Source organism: Littorina saxatilis, linkage group LG16 (genome assembly GCF_037325665.1).
Source record: "Littorina saxatilis isolate snail1 linkage group LG16, US_GU_Lsax_2.0, whole genome shotgun sequence".
In the NCBI taxonomy this organism is placed as follows: domain Eukaryota; kingdom Metazoa; phylum Mollusca; class Gastropoda; order Littorinimorpha; family Littorinidae; genus Littorina; species Littorina saxatilis.
In genome coordinates this window covers 17,231,871-17,247,588 of record NC_090260.1, presented here as the reverse complement: position 1 = coordinate 17,247,588, position 15,718 = coordinate 17,231,871, and the positions used below count along the sequence as shown (strand labels likewise).

General features: G+C 44.7%; 1 protein-coding gene across 1 annotated transcript in view; it reads right to left on the bottom strand.

Annotated features, from left to right (window-relative positions):
- The window catches only part of LOC138950551 (uncharacterized), a 149,867-nt gene extending 134,363 nt beyond the window's left edge, over window positions 1-15,504 (bottom strand). Inside the window, exons 1-2 of the mRNA XM_070322268.1 lie at window positions 14,898-15,504; window positions 3,483-3,552 (exon numbers count right to left, since the gene is read on the bottom strand). Coding sequence (XP_070178369.1) covers window positions 3,483-3,533 — 51 coding nt within the window. The 5' untranslated portion in view covers window positions 3,534-3,552; window positions 14,898-15,504. The remainder of the gene's footprint in view (window positions 1-3,482; window positions 3,553-14,897) is intronic.
- Between the last annotated feature and the right edge of the window lie 214 nt (window positions 15,505-15,718).

Sequence of the window (15,718 nt, the reverse complement as noted above, 5' to 3'; positions counted from 1 at the left end):
GGTACAGCGGGTACAGTTCGCACGGCAGTCACACTCCCCTTGCCTGATGCACCGTGATTCCCTGCTGCACTGGCAGCACGCCTGAAAGGTTCGATGTGAGTGACCTCTTTTGTTGTGAGAATGTACGTGTTAAAACACAACACGATGGACAACACGTACAACACGATGGACAACACAATACGATGGACAACACAACACGATGGACAACACATCACGATGGACAACACAACACGATGGTCAACACAACACGATGGACAACACAACACGATGGACAACACAACACGATGGACAACACAACACGATGGACAACACAACATGATGGACAACACAACACGATGGACAACACGTACAACACGATGGACAACACAACACGATGGACAACACAACATGATGGACAACACAACACGATGGACAACACGTACAACACGATGGACAACACAAGCACGATGGACAACACAACACGATGGACAACACAACACGATGGACAACACAACACGATGGACAACACAACACGATGGACAACACAACATGATGGACAACACAACACGTACGATGGACAACACAACGCGATGGACAACACAACACGATGGACAACACAACACGATGGACAACACAACATGATGGACAACACAACACGATGGACAACACAACACGATGAACAACACATGATGGACAACACAACACGATGGACAACACAACACGATGGACAACACAACATGATGGACAACACAACACGATGGACAACACGTACAACACGATGGACAACACAACACGATGGACAACACAACACGATGGACAACACAACACGATGGACAACACGTACAACACGATGGACAACACAACACGATGGACAACACAACACGATGGACAACACAACACGATGGACAACACAACACGATGGACAACACAACACGATGGACAACACAACATGATGGACAACACAACACGATGGACAACACAACGTGATGGACAACACAACACGATGGACAACACAACACGATGGACAACACAACATGATGAACAACACACGATGGACAACACAACACGATGGACAACACAACACGATGGACAACACAACACGATGGACAACACAACACGATGGACAACACAACACGATGGACAACACAACACGATGGACAACACAACGTGATGGACAACACAACACGATGGACAACACAACATGATGGACAACACAACACGATGGACAACACAACGTGATGGACAACACAACACGATGGACAACACAACACGATGGACAACACAACATGATGGACAACACAACACGATGGACAACACAACACGATGAACAACACATGATGGACAACACAACACGATGGACAACACAACACGATGGACAACACAACACGATGGACAACACAACACGATGGACAACACAACATGATGGACAACACAACACGATGGACAACACAACACGATGAACAACACACGATGGACAACACAACACGATGGACAACACAACACGATGGACAACACAACACGATGGACAACACAACACGATGGACAACACAACACGATGGACAACACAACACGATGGACAACACAACATGATGGACAACACAACACGATGGACAACACAACACGACGGACAACACAACACGATGGACAACACAACACGATGGACAACACAGCACGATGGACAACACAACACGATGGACAACACAACATGATGGACAACACAACACGATGGACAACACAACGTGATGGACAACACAACACGATGGACAACACAACACGATGGACAACACAACACGATGAACAACACATGATGGACAACACAACACGATGGACAACACAACACGATGGACAACACAACACGATGGACAACACAACACGATGGACAACACAACACGATGGACAACACAACATGATGGACAACACAACACGATGGACAACACAACATGATGGACAACACAACACGATGGACAACACAACACGATGGACAACACAACACGATGTACAACACAACACGATGGACAACACAACGTGATGGACAACACAACACGATGGACAACACTACACGATGAACAACACAAGATGGACAACACAGCACGATGGACAACACAACACGATGGACAACACAGCACGATGGACAGCACAACACGATGGACAACACAACATGATGGACAACACAACACGATGGACAACACAACACGATGGACAACACAACATGATGGACAACACAACACGATGGACAACACAACACGATGGACAACACAACAAGGTGAACAACATAACACCATGGACATCACAGCACGATGGACAACACATCACGATGGACAACACAACACGATGGACAACACAACACGATGGACAACACAACGCGATGGACAACACAACACGATGGAAAACACAACACAACACGATGGACAACACAACACGATGGACAACACAACACGATGGATATCACAACACGATGGACAACACAACACGATGGACAACACAACACGATGGACAACACAACACAATGGACAACACAACACAACACGATGGACAACACGTACAACACGATGGACAACACACCACGATGAACAACACAACACGATGGACAACACAACGCGATGGACAACACAACACGATGCACAACACAACACGATGGACAACACAACAAAATGGAGGACACAATACGATGGACAACACAACACGATGGACAACACAACAAAATGGACAACACAATACGATAGACAACACAACACGATGGACAACATAACATGATGGACAATACAACAAAATGGACAACACAACACGATGGACAACACAACACAATTGATAACACAACATGATGGACAATACAACACGGTGAACAACATAACAAGGTGGACATCACAGCACGATGGACACCACAACGTGATGGACAACACAACACAATGGACCACACAACACGATGGACAACACAATACAATAAACAACACAACACAATGGACAACACAATACAACACAATGGACCACACAACACGATGGACAACACAATACAATAAACAACACAACACAATGGACAACACAATACAACACAATGGACAACACAACACGATGGACAACACAACACAATGGACAACACAACACGATGGACAACACAACACGATGGACAACACAACACAATGGACAACACAACACGATGGACAACACAATACAATAAACAACACAACACAATGGACAACACAATACAACACAATGGACAACACAACACGATGGACAACACAACACAATGGACAACACAACACGATGGACAACACAACACGATGGACAACACAACACAATGGACAACACAATGGACAACACAACACAATGGACAACACAATACAACACAATGGACAACACAACACGATGGACAACACAACACAATGGACAACATGCAACACGATGGACACCACGGCTGACAACATAAAACTTTTAAAACGATGGACAACACACCACAGCTAAGAACACAGAATGATACACATCACAACACGGTGACAGCGGCCTACCAGACGTGGTTTCTTTGCAATGGATCCGCTGCCTCCCTGCTGACTCGCCATTGTGCTCGCCCTGTCTCACCTAAAACATCAACATCATGTTGCAATTAGAAAAGTAGTGTTGCCCGTGGCGATCCTTTAGCAACAGTTAGTGCACATGTTCATCTTAAAGGGGAGTAATCCTTTAGCAACAGTTAGTGCACATGTTCATCTTAAAGGGGAGTAATCCTTTAGCAACAGTTAGTGCACATGTTCATCTTAAAGGGGAGTAATCCTTTAGCAACAGTTAGTGCACATGTTCATCTTAAAGGGGAGTAATCCTTTAGCAACAGTTAGTGCACATGTTCATCTTAAAGGGGAGTAATCCTTTAGCAACAGTTAGTGCACATGTTCATCTTAAAGGGGAGTAATCCTTTAGCAACAGTTAGTGCACATGTTCATCTTAAAGGGGAGTAATCCTTTAGCAACAGTTAGTGCACATGTTCATCTTAAAGGGGAGTAATCCTTTAGCAACAGTTAGTGCACATGTTCATCTTAAAGGGGAGTAATCCTTTAGCAACAGTTAGTGCACATGTTCATCTTAAAGGGGAGTAATCCTAAGGCACTTTCGATTCGCCGTAATTTAGACACTCCAGCGACGAATTACATGAACGATTATCAATATCTAAATAGAATAACTGGTTGAATAAGTGTGAATAGTAAAGTAGATGTGATCAGGTCTGACTCTTCATGCAGAGTCAACACATTGTAACCATTTTCCATACACCGATTCACAGTTCCGCGGCCATTTTGGAATTGTACGTACGCAGATCGTTTTTCGAGTATTTTTTCTACTTCCACTTCCAGTTCCGTGGAATGTGCGCATGTGCATATCACTTTTTCGAGTACGTTCCGGAGATTTGAACGCATAGACTGATTCGCTGAAGAAAGTGCACTTTTGTAGTGATTTGCAAAATTGGGACCCCCATTTCCAAAGTCGGTAAACTACATTACTGCAACCAGTTACTGGGCAAGTTTATATGCCACTGAAATGGATTGAACTTGAAGTTGACTCTGCAACTTTGATGGAAATGAACCGACGAGCACACTCGCCCTCTCTATCACCATGCTTTGCCGTGCAGACGATGCAAACGTTGCTCGTCGAAAACATCTCGACCAATCATAATCGCTTTAGGTATCACGTGGGTTTTCTTGTTTCTTCCATGTAGCGCTGGAACTGGGTTTTTGTTTTTGTTTTTGTCCTTACACCTGTTCCCCGTCCCTGCATTCGCTGCTCCATCCACATCTGAATTTCGTTCCTCTGCCAGACTTGTCGATTTTACAGACGCTCCAGGGAGGGATGTCGGGTCGTTGCGGTAGGCTACCCTCGGAAGTTGACACTGCACTTCTGCTGAGTCACTTCGACGGTGTTCAGTAGTGGGTCTGTCCCGAGCTAACGGACTCAGCCCACTACCTACTATGCCCCCTACTAACGACATTGACTGCTAAGTCGCGGAGCCAGACTAAGTGAGCGTCCCCTCCAGAGAACAGACCGCCACCACGTCCCTCCGTCGACCCCCCAGAACGTCACACGTTGAAGACTGACAGCAGAAGTACTATTCAGGGAAGGATGGAACAGGAACAATGAGACCAAGGTCACCATGAGAGCTCCGGGCATGAAGGGCCACAAGAGCAAGGACATTTTATAATTTTGGATGATTAATGAGATGAGGATGATTATAATGATGATGCTATGGATTTCCAATTTGGTTTGAGACTACGTGACAGGGCAGCACTCTACGCTTACTGTCATAATATACTGTTCAAAAAAAGAAACGCATAGTTGCTACTTGCCAAATTTGTTTTATTTTTCGAAAAAATTAACAGAAAATCCAATATTTAGATTATTTGTTTGAAATTTGGTATGGACACAGTTGAATGCACACACAGTTCATTTGCATCTTCAAATCAATCAGTCAATCAATACGATTGGGTGCCGAGGCTGTGAAGTCAGTAGGGGGTGTGACTGCCTTGAGCAGCAACAACTGCCCGGCACCTTCTGGGCATGGACTGGATCAGATGCCGGATATCTTGCTGTGGGATGGTGTCCCACTCCTCCTGAAGTGCCTGCAATAGATCGCGGTGATTTGCCGGCGCTTCTTCTCGCCTGCGCACACGTCTGTCCAATTCATCCCAGAGGTGTTCTATCGGGTTCATGTCTGGCGACATGGATGGCCAGGGAAGCACCTGGACATGGTGGTCGGTGAGGAACTGGGTGGTGAGTCGTGCTGTGTGCGGGCGAGCGTTGTCCTGCTGGAATATGGCATCCTGGTCAGCCAGAAGAGGAAGGGCGTGTGGGCGCAGAATTTCCTCCACGTATCGCTGGGCAGTTATGCGCCCTTGGACGTGCACCAGGGTGCTCCTTCCAGCGGTATTGATCGCCCCCCACACCATGACGCCTCCACCACCATGAACGGGTGCCTCATCCACACAGTTGGGCGCGTAACGTTCGTTTACTCTCCGGTAGACCCTCCTCCGACCATCATGTCGCTGGAGCAGGAAGTAAGACTCGTCGCTGAACCACACGTGTCTCCAGTGATTCCGGACGGTCCAGCGAAGGTGCTGGTTGCCCCACTGCACTCGGTTCTGGCGATGGCGGCGGGTGAGGACAGCTCCTCTGTGAGGTCTGCGAGCTCTCAAACCAGCTTCATGCAGGCGGTTCCGCACGGTCTGGTCCGATAATCTGTGTGGCCCGGGGAGAGCCTGGACAGAAGATGAGGCCGACAGGAAACGATTCCGGAGGTGGCGGAGCCGTACGAAGCGGTCGTGAGCAGCAGTTGTCGCCCTTGGTCTTCCCGCTCGTGGCAAGTCAGCAACGGAGCCAGTGGCTTGAAACCTGACCCACAGTCTACTGATGGTGCTCTGGGACACGTGGAAGTGCCTGGCGATTGCACTTTGACTTTGGCCTGCTTGTAAACGACCCAATGCAATTTGGCGGTCTTCTCTGCTCAATCGGGCCATCTTTCGTCGCTGAATTGTCGTCTGATTTCTTTGTGGCGAACAATCCGCTTTTATGGGTTTTGGAAGACATGATGAGAGCTCAATATTCCCCGAGTTTCACGAGATTACACTGAAGCATGACGAGTGGTCATGCCAAATGAGCAATTTTGACATTGTAGCCACTGATAACGCATGCGTCACGTGCAGAGCTCACTTGTGGCAATGGACGAAAGGTCGACAACCAGATAAACATTTTCTGCAGTTTGGTGGATATCCTTGTAACCATATAACTAAATTAACCAAATATTACAAGCTATGCGTTTCTTTTTTTGAACAGTATATATCCTGGTGTCAACCAGGCCCGAGAACTGCCGCACCTGCGGTGTTGGTCAGGTAAACAGAACCTGAGCACCCTCAAAGTCGCATTCGTTAAGTGAATGGCACTCGGCTGTGTGATTCCAGCCTTCCCATAGGAACCATAGCACTTCCACTCTGGGTAGGAGCCGACCGTAGCCCGAAAAACCCACATGACCCTGATGGGATTCGAACCCACGACCTCCCGGCCCGCAGCCCGATGCGCTAACCACTGCGCTACGGGGGCCGGTGCGCTGGAACTGTTAACTGGTGTATTGTAATTCAGAAACGCTGGGTTTAGAACGAAGCACATTCTGTGATTGGTGTTCAATTCTTGATGAACACCAACAATCACATGTGGAATACAAACAAGCAAACAAACAAACAAACAAATACATGCTTAGAAGGCGCATTGATACACGTTTAATCAGTCTTTGTTATATAGTGGTGAGAGTAATTTGTAAGTGCCCGGTACTGTAGCATTAGCAAAACAGCGAGACCATAGTTGATGCAAAGATATCAATCACATGACGTAAATAGATGTACGTGGGATTTCTTTTGAAAACGTGAGTTTATTCCAAACACTGCTATTGGATGGGAAAAATGTTTTGCCTTCCACCAATCACACGAAAAGGAGAAACAAATATGTGAAACGATTGAGCGGGAGCAGAGAGATGGTGATACGGTAGCACGTGTTGTTTTACGTGACCGTCACAGGTCAGTGAACTGAAAGAAGTGTGTCAACAGAACGGAATCATTTCGGCCTTGTTGCAATCGCACGAAAGCAGGAACAAGTTCCTTGGTAGATTAGAATACATTAACTTTGACAGACTCCATTTGAAGACTGTCGGGGATGATCGTGGAGTAACGCTCCACAAAAGCCGTAGTGCAGGCCAAGCGAACGAAATGCATGTACTGGGGGACACTCACCCCCCCCTCATCCAATGCCACACAAAAACAATCTAACAGAGTCTACATCTGTTGAGCGAATTACTTCATATTTGTGTACCGGGTGACCCCAAATAAATGCCACCCTCGAAAATGCTAATAACTTCTTTATTTGTGCACCGACTTACTTCATATTTGATGTACATTATCTACATCTTAGGCCTGACCAGAGCTCAGAGTGACAAGGATTGCAGAGTTGAGAATGTTGGTACCAATGTCAGAATTGAGGACGTGTGCATGGTACGTTCCTCCTTGACCATAACAATCAATTTAATTTTAATGTATTTATATTTAATAATGGACACATGAGTGCATGTATGTGGATATGCACGTGAGGGTGCGAGTGTGTCTGGTTTAGGATATGTATGTGAGGGTGCGAGTGTGTATGGTTTAGGATATGTATGTGAGGGTGCGAGTGTGTATGGTTTAGGATATGTGTGTGAGGGTGCGAGTGTGTATGGTTTAGGATATGTGTGTAAGGGTGCGAGTGTGTATGGTTTAGGATATGTGTGTGATACATTCTATGTGTTTATTTATACGTTTTGAGAGGGATATAATATCTGTGTACACGAGCCAAAAGAAATATTTATTTTGTCTCACATTCAGATAATAAAGTTGTATTAAATTGAATTGAAAATGAATTAAATGAAGAGTAGAACGCTGTTAACATTGGAGTTACTCTCGCTGTGTTGTAACCATGGTATTTTGTTCTCTGACCATGACAATGAAGACCAGAGCGCTGTTAACATTGGAGCTACTCTCGCTGTGTTGTGATCATGGTATCTTGTTCTCTGACCATGACAATGAAGACCAGAGCGCTGTTAACATTGGAGCTACTATCGCTGTGTTGTGACCATGGTATCTTGTTCTCTGACCATGACAATGAAGACCAGAGCACTGTTAACATTGGAGCTACTCTCGCTGTGTTGTGATCATGGTATCTTGTTCTCTGACCATGACAATGAAGACCAGAGCACTGTTAACATTGGAGCTACTCTCGCTGTGTTGTGATCATGGTATCTCCCTCGTTCTCTGGCCATGACAATGAAGACCAGAACGCTGTTAACATTGGAGCTACTCTCGCTGTGTTGTGATCATGGTATCTCCCTCGTTCTCTGGCCATGACAATGAAGACCAGAACGCTGTTAACATTGGAGCTACTCTCGCTGTGTTGTGATCATGGTATCTTGTTCTCTGACCATGACAATGAAGACCAGAGCACTGTTAACATTGGAGCTACTCTCGCTGTGTTGTGATCATGGTATCTCCCTCGTTCTCTGGCCATGACAATGAAGACCAGAGCGCTGTTAACATTGGAGCTACTCTCGCTGTGTTATGACCATGGTATCTCCCTCGTTCTCTGGCCATGACAATGAAGACCAGAGCACTGTCAACATTGGAACTACTCTCGCTGTGTTGTGATCATGGTATCTTGTTATCTGGTCATGACAATGAAGACCAGAGTACTGTTAACATTGGAGCTACTCTCGCTGTGTTGTGATCATGGTATCTCCCTCGTTCTCTGGCCATGACAATGAAGACCAGACGGGTCTTGCCTTTTGTGCTTTTGTTTCTTTTTTTGTGGGGCAGCGTGTTAGGCGGTCGGGTTGGTCAATGTCTTCTGAAAAGATTTGATTAAGGGGAAGGGTTTCCATGTTTCTGAACACTACTCAGTTGCAAGCAGATTATTTGTATCCATAAAAACCCACATTTCTTCCGGAAAGTATCTTAAAGGTCCTTGTCTACATTTTTATACCGAAATCGCCATTTTACCATTAAAATGCAGAGTCTATTATCTACAATTATCAACAATACACCCCCTTTCGATCAGGAAAGACGAAGCCAGTGTAGCCGTTTGAAAATTCATTGTAGTATTCCAGCGTAGTACTCATAGTAGGATATCCTTATTTGGAAAATGCCAAGCGCAAAACTCCTCTCAAATCCCGTGCATTTCGTGCGTTTAAAAAAAAGCGTGGACAGCGCTCCAGTGTCAAACTGTTGCTGCACTTGTTTGGGCGTGGCTATAAGCATAGTGACATGAATTTGATTGGTCAGTATTTTTAGGCAAAGCACATGTTCTCAGCAAACAGAAATCAAAATATTGGAAGCGTGAGTCACGCTACCCAAAAATAAAATCTTTTTTTACATATATTTTTTTTCTAAAACTTTTTTCCCCATGGTTCATTCGTCATCTGACATAACTTTTTAGCGAAATCTAACCATAAGATTATTGAAAAAAAGCAAAAATGTAGACGACCACCTTTAATTACCTCTACTTAAAATCTTCCGACATTTTAATAGCAAATGTGTCTCTCCACTAACCCTCTGACGCTGTAGGATGTTCTCCTGATTGTCCTCAAACCCCCCCCCCCACCTCCCCACCTCCTCTCATCCCTCAACCTCTCCCGCCCTGCCCCGCCCCGCCCCCCCCCCCCCCCCCCCCCGCTCCCCACAAGAGTTATAACTTGTTTAAAGGTGATCAAGATTTTTTAACAAGATTTAAGTAACAAAGGAGAAAATAAAATAGCACTTTAAAAAAAAAGCCCTCTATACTTCAAAATAGCATGTTACAACTTAGTGTGTAAGTCAGACTAATTCAAATAATTATGCTTTAGATTTATCTGTTTCGGGTTGATGAGAGCATTATTTGAAGTACACCAGCAAACTGAAGAAGCTTATCAAAAACAGAGTGAAAATAAGTGAAATTATCAACTTCTACCCCCCCAAAAAATATTTGTTATATTTTTTTGAAATCTCGAGTGCTACTCATAGGTTATTTTCAGCTAGCTTCTTAATGAATTAATTAAAATTGCCTTTAGCTTTTATTTTCTTCGATTTGTTGAAGGTGGTCCATATTAGGGGACTCACACATACTTTGAGGTTTTGCTATTATTTTCTGTTTGCAGTAGAAACTCGGGGTAAACACTGTTATAATGTACGTAACAAATACGGTCTTAGCTGTCATATATAGCCATTTTTGTGTGATAAAAGCTGTGGACAGAAACGAGTCCGTTTTAGACGGCGAATTTAGAGTGAGCGCTGCCAAAAGTGAAAAAAAGCGAAAAAGCCTGACGGTTTTGGGGTGTGTGTTTCTGCAACCGCCAAAACCAGTTGTCGTTATCGGCGTGGGTTCGATCCCCATGTTCGTCGAGGGATTTATTTCCGAGAGTCAACTTTGTGCAGACTCTCCTCGGTGTCCGAACACCCCCGTGTGCACGGCGCATGCGCACGATACAGAACCCAAGTTCACCGCGAAAGTCTGAGGGCTTGAAAACATGAATACACGCATGCAGAAAAAAGAAAACAAATGGGTAGCGCCGTATACTGTATGGCAGCCCGCTTTCCCCAGTGAGAAAGCAGCCCGAATTTCCATGAGGGTAACCTCACAGGACTATATACAATCTTCTCCTTATCCTTATTCGTAGGGAATAAAATAGAGGAACAACACACTAGGAACAATATTGCCGTGAATTCTCCACACGGCTACATATAGCCATGCGTTGAATTTCGAACAAAACAAAGCATACTTTACTGCTGAACTTGAAATTAACAATAAAGAAATGAAAAGAACCAACAACATCGGTTTGTGTTTGTGGGTTGTTAACACGTTTTATTTGCAAAACACACTGACAGTACACTTCTCCAAGCCAGGCCAGTACTTTGACATGACACAGGAAAGCAACACGACCTCTCTGCAGTGACACGGGCAGAACGCTGACATTACACTTCTCCAAGCCAGGCCAGTACTTTGACATGACACAGGAAAGCAACACGACCTCTCTGTAGAGACACGGGCAGAACGCTGACATTACACTTCTCCAAGCCAGGCCAGTACTTTGATATGACACAGGAAAGCAACACGACCTCTCTGCAGTGACACGGGCAGAACGCTGACATTACACTTCTCCAAGCCAGGCCAGTACTTTGATATGACACAGGAAAGCAACACGACCTCTCTGTAGAGACACGGGCAGAACGCTGACATTACACTTCTCCAAGCCAGGCCAGTACTTTGACATGACACAGGAAAGCAACACGACCTCTCTGTAGAGACACGGGCAGAACGCTGACATTACACTTCTCCAAGCCAGGCCAGTACTTTGACATGACACAGGAAAGCAACACGACCTCTCTGTAGAGACACGGACAGAACGCTGACATTACACTTCTCCAAGCCAGGCCAGTACTTTGATATGACACAGGAAAGCAACACGACCTCTCTGTAGAGACACGGACAGAACGCTGACATTACACTTCTCCAAGCCAGGCCAGTACTTTGATATGACACAGGAAAGCAACACAACCTCTCTGTAGAGACACGGACAGAACGCTGACATTACACTTCTCCAACCCAGGCCAGTACTTTGATATGACACAGGAAAGCAACACGACCTCTCTGTAGAGACACGGACAGAACGCTGACATTACACTTCTCCAAGCCAGGCCAGTACTTTGATATGACACAGGAAAGCAACACGACCTCTCTGTAGAGACACGGGCAGAACGCTGACATTACACTTCTCCAAGCCAGGCCAGTACTTTGACATGACACAGGAAAGCAACACGACCTCTCTGCAGTGACACGGGCAGAACGCTGACATTACACTTCTCCAAGCCAGGCCAATACTTTGACATGACACAGGAAAGCAACACGACCTCTCTGCAGAGACACGGGCAGAACGCTGACATTACACTTCTCCAAGCCAGGCCAGTACTTTGACATGACACAGGAAAGCAACACGACCTCTCTGTAGAGACACGGGCAGAACGCTGACATTACACTTCTCCAAGCCAGGCCAGTACTTTGACATGACACAGGAAAGCAACACGACCTCTCTGCAGTGACACGGGCAGAACGCTGACATTACACTTCTCCAAGCCAGGCCAGTACTTTGACATGACACAGGAAAGCAACACGACCTCTCTGTAGAGACACGGGCAGAACGCTGACATTACACTTCTCCAAGCCAGGCCAGTACTTTGACATGACACAGGAAAGCAACACGACCTCTCTGCAGTGACACGGGCAGAACGCTGACATTACACTTCTCCTAGCCAGGCCAGTACTTTGACATGACACAGGAAAGCAACACGACCTCTCTGTAGAGACACGGGCAGAACGCTGACATTACACTTCTCCAAGCCAGGCCAGTACTTTGACATGACACAGGAAAGCAACACGACCTCTCTGCAGTGACACGGGCAGAACGCTGACAACAATGGCCCCACAACGAGGCGGCCTCAGTACCGATACATGATACGTGCACCGTGTCATTGCGTCGTCTCACACTTATAGACATCCGGGTCGCATACCGAGTTGTGGGTTGGATTTTGGGTGGGTGGGGGGTTAGAGGAGGAAGGGGAGAGGGGGGGGGGGGAGCGGCGGGGGGGGCGGCGGGATGAAGGTTGAGGCTCTGTGAGAGTTTCTTGCAGGGTTAAATCACGCCTAATCAACAGTTGTGCACCCTGGCTTGTTGGGCGAAATCAGTGTCTACAAAGATTAATAGTCTTCATAAAACAAAGAAACACAAACCTGCATTGTTGACGATGAGTACATGTGAATAGTATTACGTTCTCTGTGCCGTGTGGTACTGATTATCCACACACCCATATAAATGCTGATCATTCTGTGTTGACGATGAGTACATGTGAATAGTATTACGTTCTCTGTGCCGTGTGGTACTGAGTATCTACACACCCATACACATGCTGATCATTCTGTGTTGACGATGAGTACATGTGAATAGTATTACGTTCTCTGTGCCGTGTGGTACTTGAGTATCCACACACCCATACACATGCTGATCATTCTGTGTTGACGATGAGTACATGTGAATAGTATTACGTTCTCTGTACCGTGTGGTACTTGAGTATCCACACACCCATATAAATGCTGATCATTCTGTGTTGTGTTGGTAATGTCATCACGAATTTTCATGACTTTGTCCAGGGGATATCAATACGCGGTCTGGTTACAACAACAATTACCTAGGAAATATACAACATGAATAACTGAGTAACTTACAATAACCCAGATAGTAAATAAGTTCACACTAGCTGTTAACTCTTACCAGTTCGGGGGTTTCAGGGCATATTTTACAGTGCTGTTGGTGCCTACTTGCCGAGTGGCTATCTGGGGTCATATTCCAAATGAAATATAGAAAGTTATATATCAAATGAAAGGAAAATGAATAAGCTTTTCATATTTGCAAAGAGAATTGTGCTATCTTTAAAGGTAAAAAATGTTATGGGGGTGACAACATGATTTTTGTTGAAATTTGTACGCCCATTTTTTGGAACACGTGACAAACACAAAGAAGACATTTTTTTTGTGTTCAGTTTATTTTAGATATGCTGCTAACTAGTCTGTTTTGGCATTTATTTTACATAACATAGCAAAGTTTTATTGAGTTTTGCTGATAAAGAAAAAAGTTATTGTCACCTGAATACCCCCACCCAAATTTCAAAGTTGGACGTTTCATGACATACGCATGCCTAAGGCACACAAAAAATAGTCTGTTTACAGTATCCCGACCGACCCTATTTTTTCCCGCGACCCTAGACTTGTTTTTGGCATTTGGGGGAAAAAAATAAATAAAAATTGGGCAAAATAACTTAAAAATTATGGTTTTTGGAAGAAAAAAAAAAGAAAAGGTCTTTGTTTTTTTGTAAAATAACTTAGAAATATGTTTTTTGGGGAAAAAAAAAGTCCCGACCTACCGACCCTATTTTATTGGCCTATGTTACCGTTAACAGACTTTTTTGTGTGTGAATAACAATGCATTCCTATAACTAACTTTTAACAAAAACCCAGCTCGTTTCTGTCATAAAGTGTATCTAACATATGAGTTTATCCATATAAGCTTGCTTACGATGGGTAAGGGAGCGAACTGGTAAGAGTTAAGGACATTTTGATCCACAAAGTGTGCCATGATCCAGCAGACTGCCTTAAAATGTCATAGAAAGTTTAAATTTTGATTGGGTGTCTAACATTTGTCACAATCATATTTTTGCTAAGTTTACTTACACCAGTCTTGAGAAAAAGTTCCAAAGGATTTAAAGATGCATTGATGTTTATTTGTCTCTGGGTCGTACTCGAAAACACAATAAAGGTTAAATGAGTCAAATCCACTTACACACTCTTACCTGTGAACAAAGCAATCCACAGTTATCCCCCCAACTTCTTAGCTCCAAACAGTGTTTCTTTCTCACAGCTCGTTAGCTTATGTCAGTGTTTCTTTCTCACAACTCGTTAGCTTCAGTCAGTGTTTCTTTCTCACGACTCGTTAGCTTCAGTCAGTGTTTCTTTCTCACCACTCGTTAGCTTCAGTCAGTGTTTCTATAGATCTCACCACTCGTTAGCTGCAGTCAGTGTTTCTTTCTCACAACTCGTTAGCTCCAAACAGTGTTTCTTTCTCACGACTCGTTAGCTTCAGTCAGTGTTTCTTTCTCACAACTCGTTAGCTTCAGTCAGTGTTTCTTTCTCACAACTCGTTAGCTTCAGTCAGTGTTTCTTTCTCACAACTCGTTAGCTTCAGTCAGTGTTTCTTTCTCACAACTCGTTAGCTCCAAACAGTGTTTCTTTCTCACAACTCGTTAGCTTCAGTCAGTGTTTCTTTCTCACAACTCGTTAGCTTCAGGCAGTGTTTCTTTCTCACGACTCGTTAGCTGCAGTCAGTGTTTCTTTCTCACAACTCGTCAGCTTCAGTCAGTGTTTCTTTCTCACCACTCGTTAGCTTTAGTCAGTGTTTATTTCTCACAACTCGTTAGCTTCAGTCAGTGGTTCTTTCTCAAAACTATTTAGCTTCAGTCAGTGTTTCTTTCTAACAACTCGTTTGCTGCAGTCAGTGTTTCTCAGTCTCACGACTCGTTAGCTGCAGTCAGTGTTTCTCAGTCTCACGACTCGTTAGGTTCAGTCAGTGGTTCTTTCTCAAAACTCGTTAGCTTCAGTCAGTGTTTCTTTCTCA